This window comes from Carettochelys insculpta, chromosome 21 (assembly GCF_033958435.1).
Source record: "Carettochelys insculpta isolate YL-2023 chromosome 21, ASM3395843v1, whole genome shotgun sequence".
Classification (NCBI taxonomy): Eukaryota; Metazoa; Chordata; order Testudines; family Carettochelyidae; genus Carettochelys; species Carettochelys insculpta.
In genome coordinates this window covers 1715399-1727207 of record NC_134157.1, presented here as the reverse complement: position 1 = coordinate 1727207, position 11809 = coordinate 1715399, and the positions used below count along the sequence as shown (strand labels likewise).

Genomic DNA, 11809 nt, shown 5'->3' with positions numbered 1-11809 from the left:
GGCTATGATGACCTGGGGACAGGCAGTGGAAGACTCGGTTAGAGTAGCAGTGTTAGGGGCAGAGCTACAAGGGGAGATCTGTGGTGGGCAGAGACTGGTGTGGGGCAGGGTGAGTGGGGTGCTATGTTGGGGGCAGTGGCTGATGGGGAAGCCTAATCAGGACACAAGGGAGCTGTTAGGGGCAGGGTGTGGGGCAAGGGTACTGTTGTGCGGAGGGATAGATCAGTGGCTTGAGCATTAGCCTGCTAAATCCAGGGTTGTGAGCTCTTTCCTTGAGGAAGCCATTTAGGGATTGGGGCAAATAGATGTCAAGGATGGTGCTTGGTCCTGCAAAGAGGGCAGGAGACTGGACTAGATGACCTCCCAAGGTCCCTTCCAGCTCCAGGAGATGTGTCTCTCTAATTATATTGGAGGGTAGAGAGAGAATCCCAAGTGACCTAGAGGGGGCCAAAAGAAATCTGATGCAGTTCAACAAGGAGAAGCATAGAGTCCTGCTACTGGGCAGAAGAATCCCAAGCATTGTTATAGGCTGGGGACCAACTGGCTCAGCAGCAGCACAGCAGAAAGGGACCTAGGGGTTATGGTAGATGAAAGGCTGGATATAAGTAAATAGTGTGCCCTTGTGGCCAAGAAGGCTAACAGTAAGTTAGGGTGCATCTGGAGGAACACTTTGAGGAGATCTGGAGAAGTACTTATTGCCCTCTATTCAGCTCTGGTGAGGCCACATCGGGAATATTGCATCCAGTGTTGGGTCCCCCAGTACAAAAAGGATGTGGATTTGCTAGAGCAGGTTCAGCAAAGGGCAACAAAAATGACTAAGGGGCTGGAGCACAAGACCTATGAGGAGAGGCTGAGGGATTTGGGCTTGTTTAGCTTACAGAAGAGAAGACTGAGGGGTGATTTAATAGCAGCCGTCAACGTCCTGGAGGGGAGCTCCAAAAAGGAGGGTGAGAAACTGTTCTCAGTGGTGTCAGACGGCAGAACAAGGAGCAAGGGTCTGAAGTTACAGAAGGAGGGGAGCAGGTTGGATATTACGAAAAATTACTTCCCCAGGCGGGTGGTGAAGCACTGGAATGTGTTGCCTAGAGAGGTGGTGGATTCTCCATCCCTCGAGGTTTTTAAGTCCTGGCTGGGGTGATTAGCTGGGGTTGGTCCTGCTTTAGGCAGGGGGTTGTACCCGATGACCTCCTGAGCTCCCTTCCAGCCCTGGGATTCTGTGATTCTGGCACAGGGTCCAGGGTGAGGGTCTCTGCTGATCGCCACGGTTGAGGGAGCGAAGGTGAAGGATGCCGTTGGGGGGCTCCATTGGGGATAGGAGCGGAGGAGGGGCAGGTGTGGGGGGGTTAGGGTGACGACCAGCTCTGGGGGGTCTGTTGGGGAAGGGCTGTGGGGGGCAGGCTGAAGGGCGGAGTTATGGGGGTCTGCTGGGAAGCAAATGGAGGTCGGTGCTTTGGGGGCACAGTGAGGGGGCTACAGGGGGAAGGGCGGAGTGAAGGGGACAGAGGGCCCTGGGATGCAGGGTTCGGGGGGGTGAGCTCTGGGGAGCTGCGGGGGCAGCGCTGTGCTGGGGGCTGGGCAAGGCGCCTGCTTGCGCTGTTTACATTCGGCTGCTTCCAGGGTAACCGTTGCTCCGCGTCCCCCGCAACCCGGCAGTGAACCAAAAACTTCCCTTTACGGCCATAGCGTAGCACTCCAGGTAGCCCGTGCGGTTTAACTCACCCGCTACGCCACGTAACGTACGTAAATTCTTTCAGGAATACGCCTCCCCTCGCAAGCCTCCACCTAGCTCCTAGAGGGCCTTAGAACAGCGGCTACTAAGATACTTTGTTTTCATCCAATCAGTGTGACATTAGTCCACGGCTGAGGCAAACAGCCAATCACCTACGACATCAATCATTCAATCGAGCCAATAACAAGTGTCCTAAGGTGGGAGACTGCGAATTGTGACGTATGAAGTCTGTCCAATGGAGAGATGATCTCAAATGAGAGGGAATCAGCATCTTGATTGACATCTTTTTTAGCCGATCGGAGCTTTTGTTGTGCGGAGCCTCGCTCTGAATGCCCAGTAGTGGCTCTCGCAGTCGCTGTGGGCGGGGGCAGAAACGGTTGCGCGCGCAATCCGTTGGTATATAAGAGGTGGCGGTTGGCTGACGCAGCTATTGGGCTGAGCGCTGCGTGACTGTTGCAGTTGTGGGGTGTAGGGTGCCGCCGCCATCATGAGGGAGATCGTGCACCTTCAGGCTGGGCAGTGCGGGAACCAGATCGGGGCCAAGGTCAGCTCGGTTGCCGCCGCAGCGGCGGGCTGAGGGGGGCGCGGGATGTAACGGCTGCGGTGGGGGAGGGGCTGGCGGCCCCGCCCTCACCGCCCGCGTGTCTGTTGCAGTTCTGGGAGGTGATCAGCGACGAGCACGGCATCGACCCCACCGGCACCTACCATGGCGATAGCGACCTGCAGCTGGAGCGCATCAATGTCTACTACAACGAGGCCACGGGTAGGGCTCGGCCCGCCGCCGCCCCCCCCGCCCCCGCCGGCGGCCCCGCACTCACGCGCCTCTCCCCTTTGCAGGTGGCAAGTACGTGCCGCGCGCCGTGCTGGTGGATCTGGAGCCGGGCACGATGGACTCGGTGCGCTCCGGGCCTTTCGGCCAGATCTTCCGGCCCGACAACTTCGTCTTCGGTAAGGCGGGCGGGTCAGGCCCCTGGCTTGGGCCGGAGGGCAGATCTGCGGGGCCGTGTGTAAGGGGACTGGCAGGAGCTTGGTTAAATGGCGGAGCCCTCTTTTCCCGCTGAGAGCTAGCCCGGGGCTGGTAAATGGGAAGAGTCTGAGCGCACGTTTAACAGGGGCGTTCTGGCTGCACCAGCATGACCATGCAAGGAGTTGGAGTGCTTTCAGGTAGCTGCTTAGCTAATCTTCTTTAAAGTAAAAGGGTTATTGCTGTGCTCATTTTAATAGTCTTGTTTTCAATTTAGAGATTAGTATGTAATAATTTGCTTCAAATAAAGTGTTATCAGTTGAGATTCAGTAGAAGCAGACAGGGCTGTCTCCTCATGTAGTCATTTGGGGCTTACTCATTTTCCTTAGAAGCAAATGGTATGTATTATTTGATATGAATGTGACTTTTTTCAGGTCAGAGTGGAGCAGGAAACAACTGGGCAAAGGGCCACTACACAGAAGGTGCAGAATTGGTTGACTCTGTGTTAGATGTTGTAAGGAAAGAAGCAGAAAGCTGTGATTGTCTTCAGGGGTTTCAGCTTACCCACTCCCTTGGTGGTGGCACAGGATCTGGTATGGGCACCCTTTTAATCAGCAAGATTCGTGAAGAGTATCCTGACAGGATCATGAACACTTTCAGTGTTGTGCCATCTCCTAAAGTATCGGACACTGTAGTGGAGCCCTACAATGCTACACTTTCTGTACACCAACTTGTAGAAAACACAGATGAGACCTATTGTATTGATAATGAAGCACTATATGACATCTGTTTCAGAACCCTGAAGTTAACTACTCCCACATATGGTGATCTGAACCATTTGGTTTCAGCAACCATGAGTGGAGTTACCACCTGCTTGCGTTTTCCTGGTCAGCTTAATGCTGACTTGCGTAAACTAGCAGTTAACATGGTTCCTTTTCCCCGTTTGCACTTTTTCATGCCTGGGTTTGCTCCACTTACCAGTCGTGGGAGCCAACAATATCGTGCTTTAACTGTACCAGAGCTCACACAGCAGATGTTTGATGCAAAGAACATGATGGCTGCATGTGACCCACGTCATGGCCGTTATCTCACTGTAGCTGCAGTTTTTAGAGGCCGCATGTCAATGAAAGAGGTGGATGAACAAATGCTTAATGTGCAAAACAAGAACAGCAGTTACTTTGTTGAATGGATTCCCAATAATGTTAAAACTGCTGTCTGTGATATTCCACCTCGTGGCCTGAAAATGTCTGCTACGTTCATTGGTAACAGTACAGCTATCCAGGAGCTATTTAAGCGTATTTCTGAGCAGTTCACTGCTATGTTTCGCCGAAAGGCTTTCTTGCATTGGTACACTGGAGAGGGCATGGATGAGATGGAGTTCACTGAAGCTGAGAGCAATATGAATGACCTGGTATCTGAGTATCAGCAGTACCAGGATGCTACAGCTGAGGAGGAGGGGGAGTTTGAGGAGGAAGCTGAGGAGGAAGCAGCATAAAACTGCAGTAGCTGCTCCTGTAAATTATGTTCAAAGCTGTCTGACTTCCCATCACATTCAGAAATGTCTTTATTCATGTCTTTACTGTGTACCTTCTACTTCAGTTTCCTGGTGACTTCATGTCAAATGCTGTATAGGAACCACAATTAAAGCATTTTTCACATCGTGCAGTTTTGCGTCTGCCTTTTCTGGTAGGCTCGGCGGGTACTGTTGCCAAATGTTAAGGCATAGCTGTGTCTGAGGGCTGCAAAACATCAAAATACAGTAACTTAGTTTTGCCTATTTAGCTCTTAATGTCAGCTGGAGAAGACACGAACAAAAATGGGTTTTACATGTCCGATGGCTAAGATGGTCTATTTGCAATGTCTGTCAGCTCATTGGGCTGAATTAAGGCTACTGCTTGGGTGTAGGGTAGTTGTGCATCTGTTAAAAGTCAAAAGTGTAATTTTCCTTATGTAACTTGCAGTAAACTTACTAAATATTTGCAATGGGGGGGGGAGGAATAGCTCAGTGGTTGGAGCATTGGCCTGCTCACCCCAAATTTAGGGGTTCAGTCCTTGAAGGGGGCTGTTTGGGGGGTCTGGGGCAAATGGATGGGGGGAATCTTGGCCCTGCTGAGAGGGCAGGGGACAGGATGCAATATCCTGTCAAAGTCCTTCCAGTTCTGAGATGTTTATAGCTCATGTACTGCAGTGCTTTTAGCATAGAGGATGGCTGCAAAAATTGTGCTCAACTTCCATAGTCTTAGTGGGGCAGGATGCAAGGATCCTGTATTCTTAAACATTTGCTTTCAAGAACACAAGTAGCTTTACATGTTTGCACTTTTGTTGGGGGAGTGGGAACTGTTTTTCAGCTGAAGGCCAGAAATTCATGCATGCTAATCATTCACAAATGCTGCCCAGTACAGTAGACCCTGCCTTAGTGGACGTTGTGTTCTTGTGTAACCCCTAGTAAGTCAAATGTTTCATCATATGGGGAGCTAGGAAACTGGCTAGCAGAGCAGCACTGGTTGGTTTCCCTGCACTTCTGATTTTTGGGGATCTGTGACCTGGCTCTGGGCTGCCTGCCATGTTCTGGAGCCAGGACATGGACCAGCACTCCTGTGCTAGTCTGTGTCCCACCTCCCCTGAGTGGCAGGTGGCCCTGAGCTAAGTGCTAGCTCCCTGCCACTCTTAACCAGAGTTCCATGCACCTGTGTTGCATGGATCTCAGGGCTGTACTGTTTTTAAATAGATGCTGCTCTGGGATTGGGGAGGAGGAGAGCCCAGGCCCTCAAGTCTGGTTTATATTGAAGAATCGCACTCTTAGAAACAAGTTTTGGGGTAATACTAGTGAACCCTGGATTCTTTTTAATAGCACAATGATGCCTTTTTCAGCTTTCATCTAGCATTACAAGGAAAAAACCTTGAAAGCAAGTTAAGCTCTTGTGAGAAGAGGCCTGATCTATATGAAGGTCAGTACTCTGATGTACCAAAATCCCACTGTAGGTGTCCAAGGTGCAGATTTGGGCACGATGGATAACTGCAAAAATCTCAGTTGCCGCTGAATCTTGCAGTTAGCTAAACTTAGCGAGCCTTTGTTTTTGCTGTAGAAATTTCCTGGGTATGTGAAGTGGGTCTTTACCCACAAAAGCTTATGCTCCCCCCAAAAATCTTAGGTTATAAGGTGTCACAGAACTTCTCATTATGGATAGACTACTACAGCTGCTCCTCTAGTACTAGGCACCTAAAGACAGCCCTACACTTACACTAAAGATAGATTTAAGTACTTGACTTTCCCCTGAGGTTCTAGCTTTGTCAATGACACACTGCAATGTGGGATTCATAGAATACTAGGGCTGGAAGGGACCTCAGGAGATTAGAGGCCAACCCCCTGCCCAAAGCAGGGTCAACCTAACTAAATCCTGGCTAGGACTTTGTCAAGCTAGGACTTAACCTGTGGCGTTGGAGATTCTACCACCTCTCTAGGTAATGTATGCCCATGCTTTACCACTCCTGGTGAAATAGTTTTTTTTCCCTAAAATCCAATCTACACTTCCTCCTTTTAACTTTACCACTGCTGCTGCTTCTGACATCAGTCACTACAGAGGAGAGCCACTCTACGTTATTTTTAGAGCTCCCCTTCAGGAAGTTGAAAGCTGCTATCATGTTAAGTTTGCTTAAGTTGGTGGTTTTATTTTCTTGAACACAAGTGATGTTATACCAATACAATTTCTTAGTGCAATTCTTGCTTAAGTTTCCAAGTGTAGATATGCACTCTGTCTTGCTTGTGGCACACATGTAAGGTCCACACCAATTCATGAATAAGGGGAGGACAGGTAACTGCTAACTTCTGTGCACCTTAAAATGATAGGTGTACTCATGTTGCATAGCTCCACAGAAAATACTGGGGATGGGGGGGAGGGCACAGATCTCTTGAGTTTTAGCTCAGTATTCAAGGGACTTGTGTGGAAGACCCAGAATTCTCATCCCCTTTTTTTTGCCTGATGAGCAAAGAGCCAGTCATATAGTCTCCCTGCTCTAATGTTTTTAAAAAAAATCAGGCCATCTACAACAGAAGAGGCTGATAGAGCTATAAATCAAATATCTAGTGGGGTTAGGGCACTCTGCCAAGGAACCACAGTCAAATCCCTTTATCAGGAAGAGGGAAGACAATGTGGGAGTCTTTCCCAGCTCAGCTGAGTATCCTAGCTAATGGGCTAAGTTTAGGAGCTGTGGTCAACAGTTTTCTTGTCAAAGAAGCCTGACTCCAGGACTCATAGGTGAGAGTCCTAATTACAGATGCTTCCCTGCAGCCTGGGCTTAGGCAGGAAGCCTGAAAAGTGCAGGACGTAGCAGTCCTCTACCTCCTACTATGATGGTGTCTAATAAGTTTAGGTGGTGCTATGTGCTGGGTTTTGAGAATCCCATTCTTAAGGAATTCAGATGTGAATCTCAGTAATTTTTCAAGTGCCCTAGTCCTATTCCTTTCCCCTCCTTGGCACCAGGCAAATCCTGTAGGCTTCTGAATTGCAGAGCTTTTTGAAGGGAAATGTCAGACTTATAAAACTGAAAATTCAGTTTAGTGTTGTCTGTTTCCCCCCTGGACCCCAGGATTGCTTTTGGTGCCGGGGGACATTGTTTCCTTGGCTCTGGTTCTCCTTTTGAAGCATTTGCTGTGGCTTGTGCCCCTGCAGGCTTCAGGGTGAGAGCTGAACCAAGAAAACCTACTGGCAAAAGGAAAGTGGTGTATCGTGCCACTCTTCTTGAGTGACTTGGCTGGGAGCTTGGCCTGCTGTGAGGATGGTGCAGTTTCCCTCAGCTCAGTCTGGGGCAGAGTATCACCCTGGGCTTCCCTTTCCCCAGGCAAAGTGGGAGGTAGGTAGCATTGGGAAAACTAGCTCTGGGGCAAGAAGCTCCTCACCTCCAGAATGAGACTGAGGCCATAGGGTCTCTGAACTAGCTGGAAGATAACATTAAGTACAGCATGGGCACTTCCAGCACTGGAGAAAGCACTTGGAGATAAACCCCTGTCCCCGCCGCTGCCTCCTGAATAACAGTCATCCCTGCAACACTGCTTATATCTCTGATTGAGACCTCCTTGGGAAACAGATTAATCTGCTTTACATGGATCATGTGCCAGAAAGGGGATGAAGCTTTTGGGAATTCATCCTTGTGCTTGAGAGGCCCAGATGATTCTACATAGGGGAAGGAAGGCAATAAGATTGGCCTCTTTGAGGACAGGGAAAACGTACCCACTGGTGATACTTGGAAGCAATTCCTGAGGTTTATTTCTGAACCTGCTCTGAAGCAGGATTATGGGGATGAATTCTGAGATGAGAAGTCAAATCAGTGCTCTTTTCCCCCTTCTGACACTCACTCACAAGAGTGCAACAGGTTAGATCAAGGATCAGCAACCCCTGGCATGGGTGTGAAGAGTGGTAGGCCAGACAATTTTCATCAGCATGTGAGGTGGGAGCTCAGTCCTGCCTCTCTTCCCCCATGCAGCTTGCTCAAAGCCAGGCTGCCTGTAGATTAACAAAAGACCAGCTAATGCTACTAACCACCACATAATTGGTAAAGCTCTGCAGTTTGTTTATTAATGAAGCTATTGTATATGGGACAATTACTGACATTAAAAATTATCACCAGCACTGGGACCATACATAGAGGTGAAAAGATCAAATTTTGGCACTCTGCCTTGGAAGGGTCGCTGACCCCTGGGTTGGATCCATGTAGGAAAGAGCAGCACACTGGTGTGCTGGTTCTTCTAGCCAGGCACATAGGGAATTAATAGAAGGCGGCCCACTGTCTAAACTGGAGTTCATGAATCAATAATGAAATACACATTTTATTAAAAATAAAAATTAGATTTTCACACATGATCCAGTGGAACTGCTTAGGAGGTCTGCAGGTGCTATAGTAGGGTTCAGTGTTCTCTCACTTCTGCTTCTTGAGGAAATAGCAGGATGGGCATTTCCTACCACACCTAAATGCAGTGGTTCTCAGTGACAGGTACGCGTACGTCAAGGATACACAGAGGTCTTCCATGGCATACAAGTAATTCTAGCCATTTGCCCAGTTTTACAGGAGACTACATAAAAAGCACTAGCAAACTCAGTTACAAATTAAAATACTGGCAGTGGCTTGTTTCTACTGCTGTATATACTATACACTGAAATGCAAGTACAAAATTTGTGTTCTTTGAATGCCTTCTCATGTTGATTACAAGTAGGTGTGTGCGCACCATGTGCACAGTTGTCAGAAGGTTTTTTTCCCATAGCAGCACCCGTAGGTTGGCTGGGGAGACCTTTACAGTGCTACTGATATGTTAGTGCATGCAGTCTACAGCTGGCCCTCCCACTGCTCAGTTCCTTCTTCCCACAGTGATTGTTGTTGGAGTTTTAAGCATTTTTCTTCCCTTTGTAGCATTAAATAGTTGGTAGTTCCTTCTCTTTAGGTGTGCCTATGCTAGAATGCAACGTCGAAGTAGCAAGCCCAACTTCGAAATAGCGCGTGCCGCTTCTACACATGGCACACGCTACTTTGAAGTTGAAATTGAAGTTAGACGGCAAGACGTCGGAATCGCTATTCCTATCAGAAGATGGGAATAGCACCCGACATCGATGTCTAACATCGACATAGGACGCGTGTAGATGTTCCGCGTCCCGCTACTTCAAAATAGCGAGGTCCGCCACAGCAGCAATCAGCTGTTAGGTGGAGACGTGCTGTCCAGCCCCTGTGGGGCTCTGTGATCTCTGCGCCCAGTGGTTCTTAAAGCTGCATGGACCCAGAAACCCCGTAGCAGGAAGCTGATACCGTGCAGGCAGCAGCCATGCCACGAGGTGCCCCTGTATGGCCCAGAGGGAGACCATGGCAGCAAGCCAGCCCCCTGAGCTCCCCCCCGGGCCATCCCAGGGCTTCCAGGCCTCCAGTCAATGGGGCAGGAAATGGGGCCCCTCCTGGACCGACTCTGAGCTCTGACCTGCTGGGGCTCTGGGGTGAGGAGGAGGTGCTCCACATAATGGGGAGCAAGCGCCAGAAGGCAGAGGTGTTCACCCATCTGGCCGAGGGCCTGGCCGCCCAGGGTCATCCTGCCCATGCTCCTGACCACGTCAGGAGTAAGGTTAAGGAGTTGCGGCAGGGTTACACCCAGGCCCAGGACTTGGCCAGCCAGTCTGGGGCTGTCCCCACTGCTTGCCCCTATTACCGGGAGCTCAGGGCTATCCTGGGCCCCTGGGACACCTCTTCCCCCACGGCCGACGAGCCCCAGCAGGCCTCGGAGCCAGGGTCGGGTCTGGAGTCCAGCCCTGCACCCCCAGGGCCAGAGCTGGGACCCTCCACCCTGGCCACAGAGTGGTCCAGTGAGGAGGGGGAGCTTGTGCTGGACATCCCCTCCCGCGGCTCCAGTTGGGCATCCACCAGATGGGCCTCCCCTGACTATGGCAGCGGACTGTTGGGTACGTACCCCACAGGGCGCACACCCCCAGGGCATGGGGTGGAATCACCACTTGACCGGGGGCCCCCCACATCCCCAGAGTACCCCAGCCTGCCAAGGCCCAGGCAGACCTTGGACAGTGCTGTGCCCCACCCCTGGTGGGAGGGGTGAACCACTGGAAGGGGCCACGCACAGGGTCACCGCATGCACCAAGGGGGGATGGGGGATGGGGACCAGATTCCCCTTGGGGGTTGGACACGGGTCAGGGTTGGGTACTCATGGCCTCCCTTCACCCGTGTTTCCTGAGCCGCACCATCCGTAGTCCCAGGCACCCCCATGACACCCCCGGACCACCACCGCCAGGGGTCACCGCCTGTGCGGGGATGGGCCGACCCCCACCAGGGCCAGAGGCACACCACGCATGACCCTGAAGTGGCTGCTGCCCTCCAGTGCCAGATGGACATCATGGAGCAGACTCCACTTCGAGAAGCGGGAGGCTGCCTGGCGCTGGGAGGCCTGGCGGGACTTTATGGCCACCTTTAACCGGGTAGCCCAGCTTGCCCCCTCCCCCCCTGTTGCCCTCCATGCTGCCCTTCCTGCCGCCCCACTTGACGTCCCGCCTGCTGTCCCGCCTGATGTCCCGCCAGCTCCGCAGGGCATGAACCCACTGGGGCCAGCAACCAGGCCAAGGACCCGCCTCGGCCGTAGCTCCCCGTCCTGCTGGCCCCCAGCCGGCCTCGCCGGGGACCCTGGCTGAGTGGGGGGGGGACTGGCCACCCCAACACGGCAGGGGTCGCACCTTTCCACCCCTGCCCTGGAATGATGGGCCAATTTCTGGCCTGCCCACGTCTCCCCCATGTATATTGTTGACCCTGCCCTGTATATAGTTATTATAGTTGCTCCCCCATATATAGTTTATTATAGTTGTCCCCACCTGTATATAGTTATTTTCCATGATGCTGTTTGTTATTAGTTTTATATGCACAGAGGCGAGGGTTTTGGTTATTTAAACAATGAGGCAGTTTTATTTTTCAAAAACCCGTGTCCCGTATGCTTTCAGTGGGGGCGGGGTGCAGGTGTACAGGGGACCCTCCAGGGATGGCCTGGGTGGCGCTCACTAGGCCCCCTGGTCAAAGTACTTCTGCAGGGCCTCCTGTACCCGGACCCTGTCCCGGTGGGCCTGGTGGCTAGGGGCAGCAGCCAGCTGGGGATAGCCTGTTCCGACGTCCAGCACCCAGCCCCGCACGAAGGCCTCCCCCTTGCTTTCCACCAGGTTGTGGAGTGTGCAGCAGGCACCCACAACCTGGGGGATGTTTGGGAGGCCCACGTCCAGGTGGGCGAGGAGGCATCGCACCGGCCCTTTAGGTGCCCGAAGGCCTGCTCGACCACTTGGTAGGCGCGGTTGAGATGTGCATTGTAGCACTCCTGGCTGGCTTTGAGATGGCCTGTGTAGGGGCGCATAAGCCAGGGCTGGAGGAGGTAGGCTGCATCCGCCACAAGGCAGAGGGGTACGGTGGTGTCCCCCAGAGGGGGATCTCCTTCTGGGGGATGTAGGTCCCCGCCTCCAGTTGGCGGCATAGTCCTGAATTGCGGAGCACGTGAGCGTCATGGGTACAGCCGGGCCAGCCCACGTATGCGTCCTGGAAGCGGCCATGACTGTCCACCGTGGCCTGCAGGACCACAGAGTGATAGTCCTTCCTGTTCA

General features: G+C 52.1%; 2 protein-coding genes across 2 annotated transcripts in view; one reads left to right on the top strand and one right to left on the bottom strand.

Moving 5' to 3' along the window:
- The first annotated feature begins 2151 nt into the window (after positions 1-2151).
- On the top strand, positions 2152-4354 carry TUBB4B (tubulin beta 4B class IVb). Its single transcript, XM_075015360.1, has 4 exons — positions 2152-2273; positions 2384-2492; positions 2567-2677; positions 3128-4354. The coding sequence occupies exons 1-4, from the start codon at positions 2217-2219 to the stop codon at positions 4186-4188; spliced, it is 1338 nt and encodes a 445-aa protein (XP_074871461.1). The 5' UTR covers positions 2152-2216; the 3' UTR covers positions 4189-4354.
- The window catches only part of CIMIP2A (ciliary microtubule inner protein 2A), a 35933-nt gene continuing 28470 nt past the window's right edge, over positions 4347-11809 (bottom strand). Inside the window, exon 7 of the mRNA XM_075015849.1 lies at positions 4347-4432. Within this exon, the coding sequence (XP_074871950.1) occupies positions 4347-4432 (86 nt within the window). The remainder of the gene's footprint in view (positions 4433-11809) is intronic.

Bases quoted from the DNA above. Each gene is read 5' to 3' on its own strand.
- TUBB4B (XM_075015360.1), top strand. From the start codon at position 2,217: ATGAGGGAGATCGTGCACCTTCAGGCTGGGCAGTGCGGGAACCAGATC. The intron at 2,274-2,383 runs GTCAGCTCGGTT...TGTCTGTTGCAG, and splicing joins GGAACCAGATCGGGGCCAAG to TTCTGGGAGGTGATCAGCGA. The intron at 2,678-3,127 runs GTAAGGCGGGCG...GACTTTTTTCAG, and splicing joins GCCCGACAACTTCGTCTTCG to GTCAGAGTGGAGCAGGAAAC.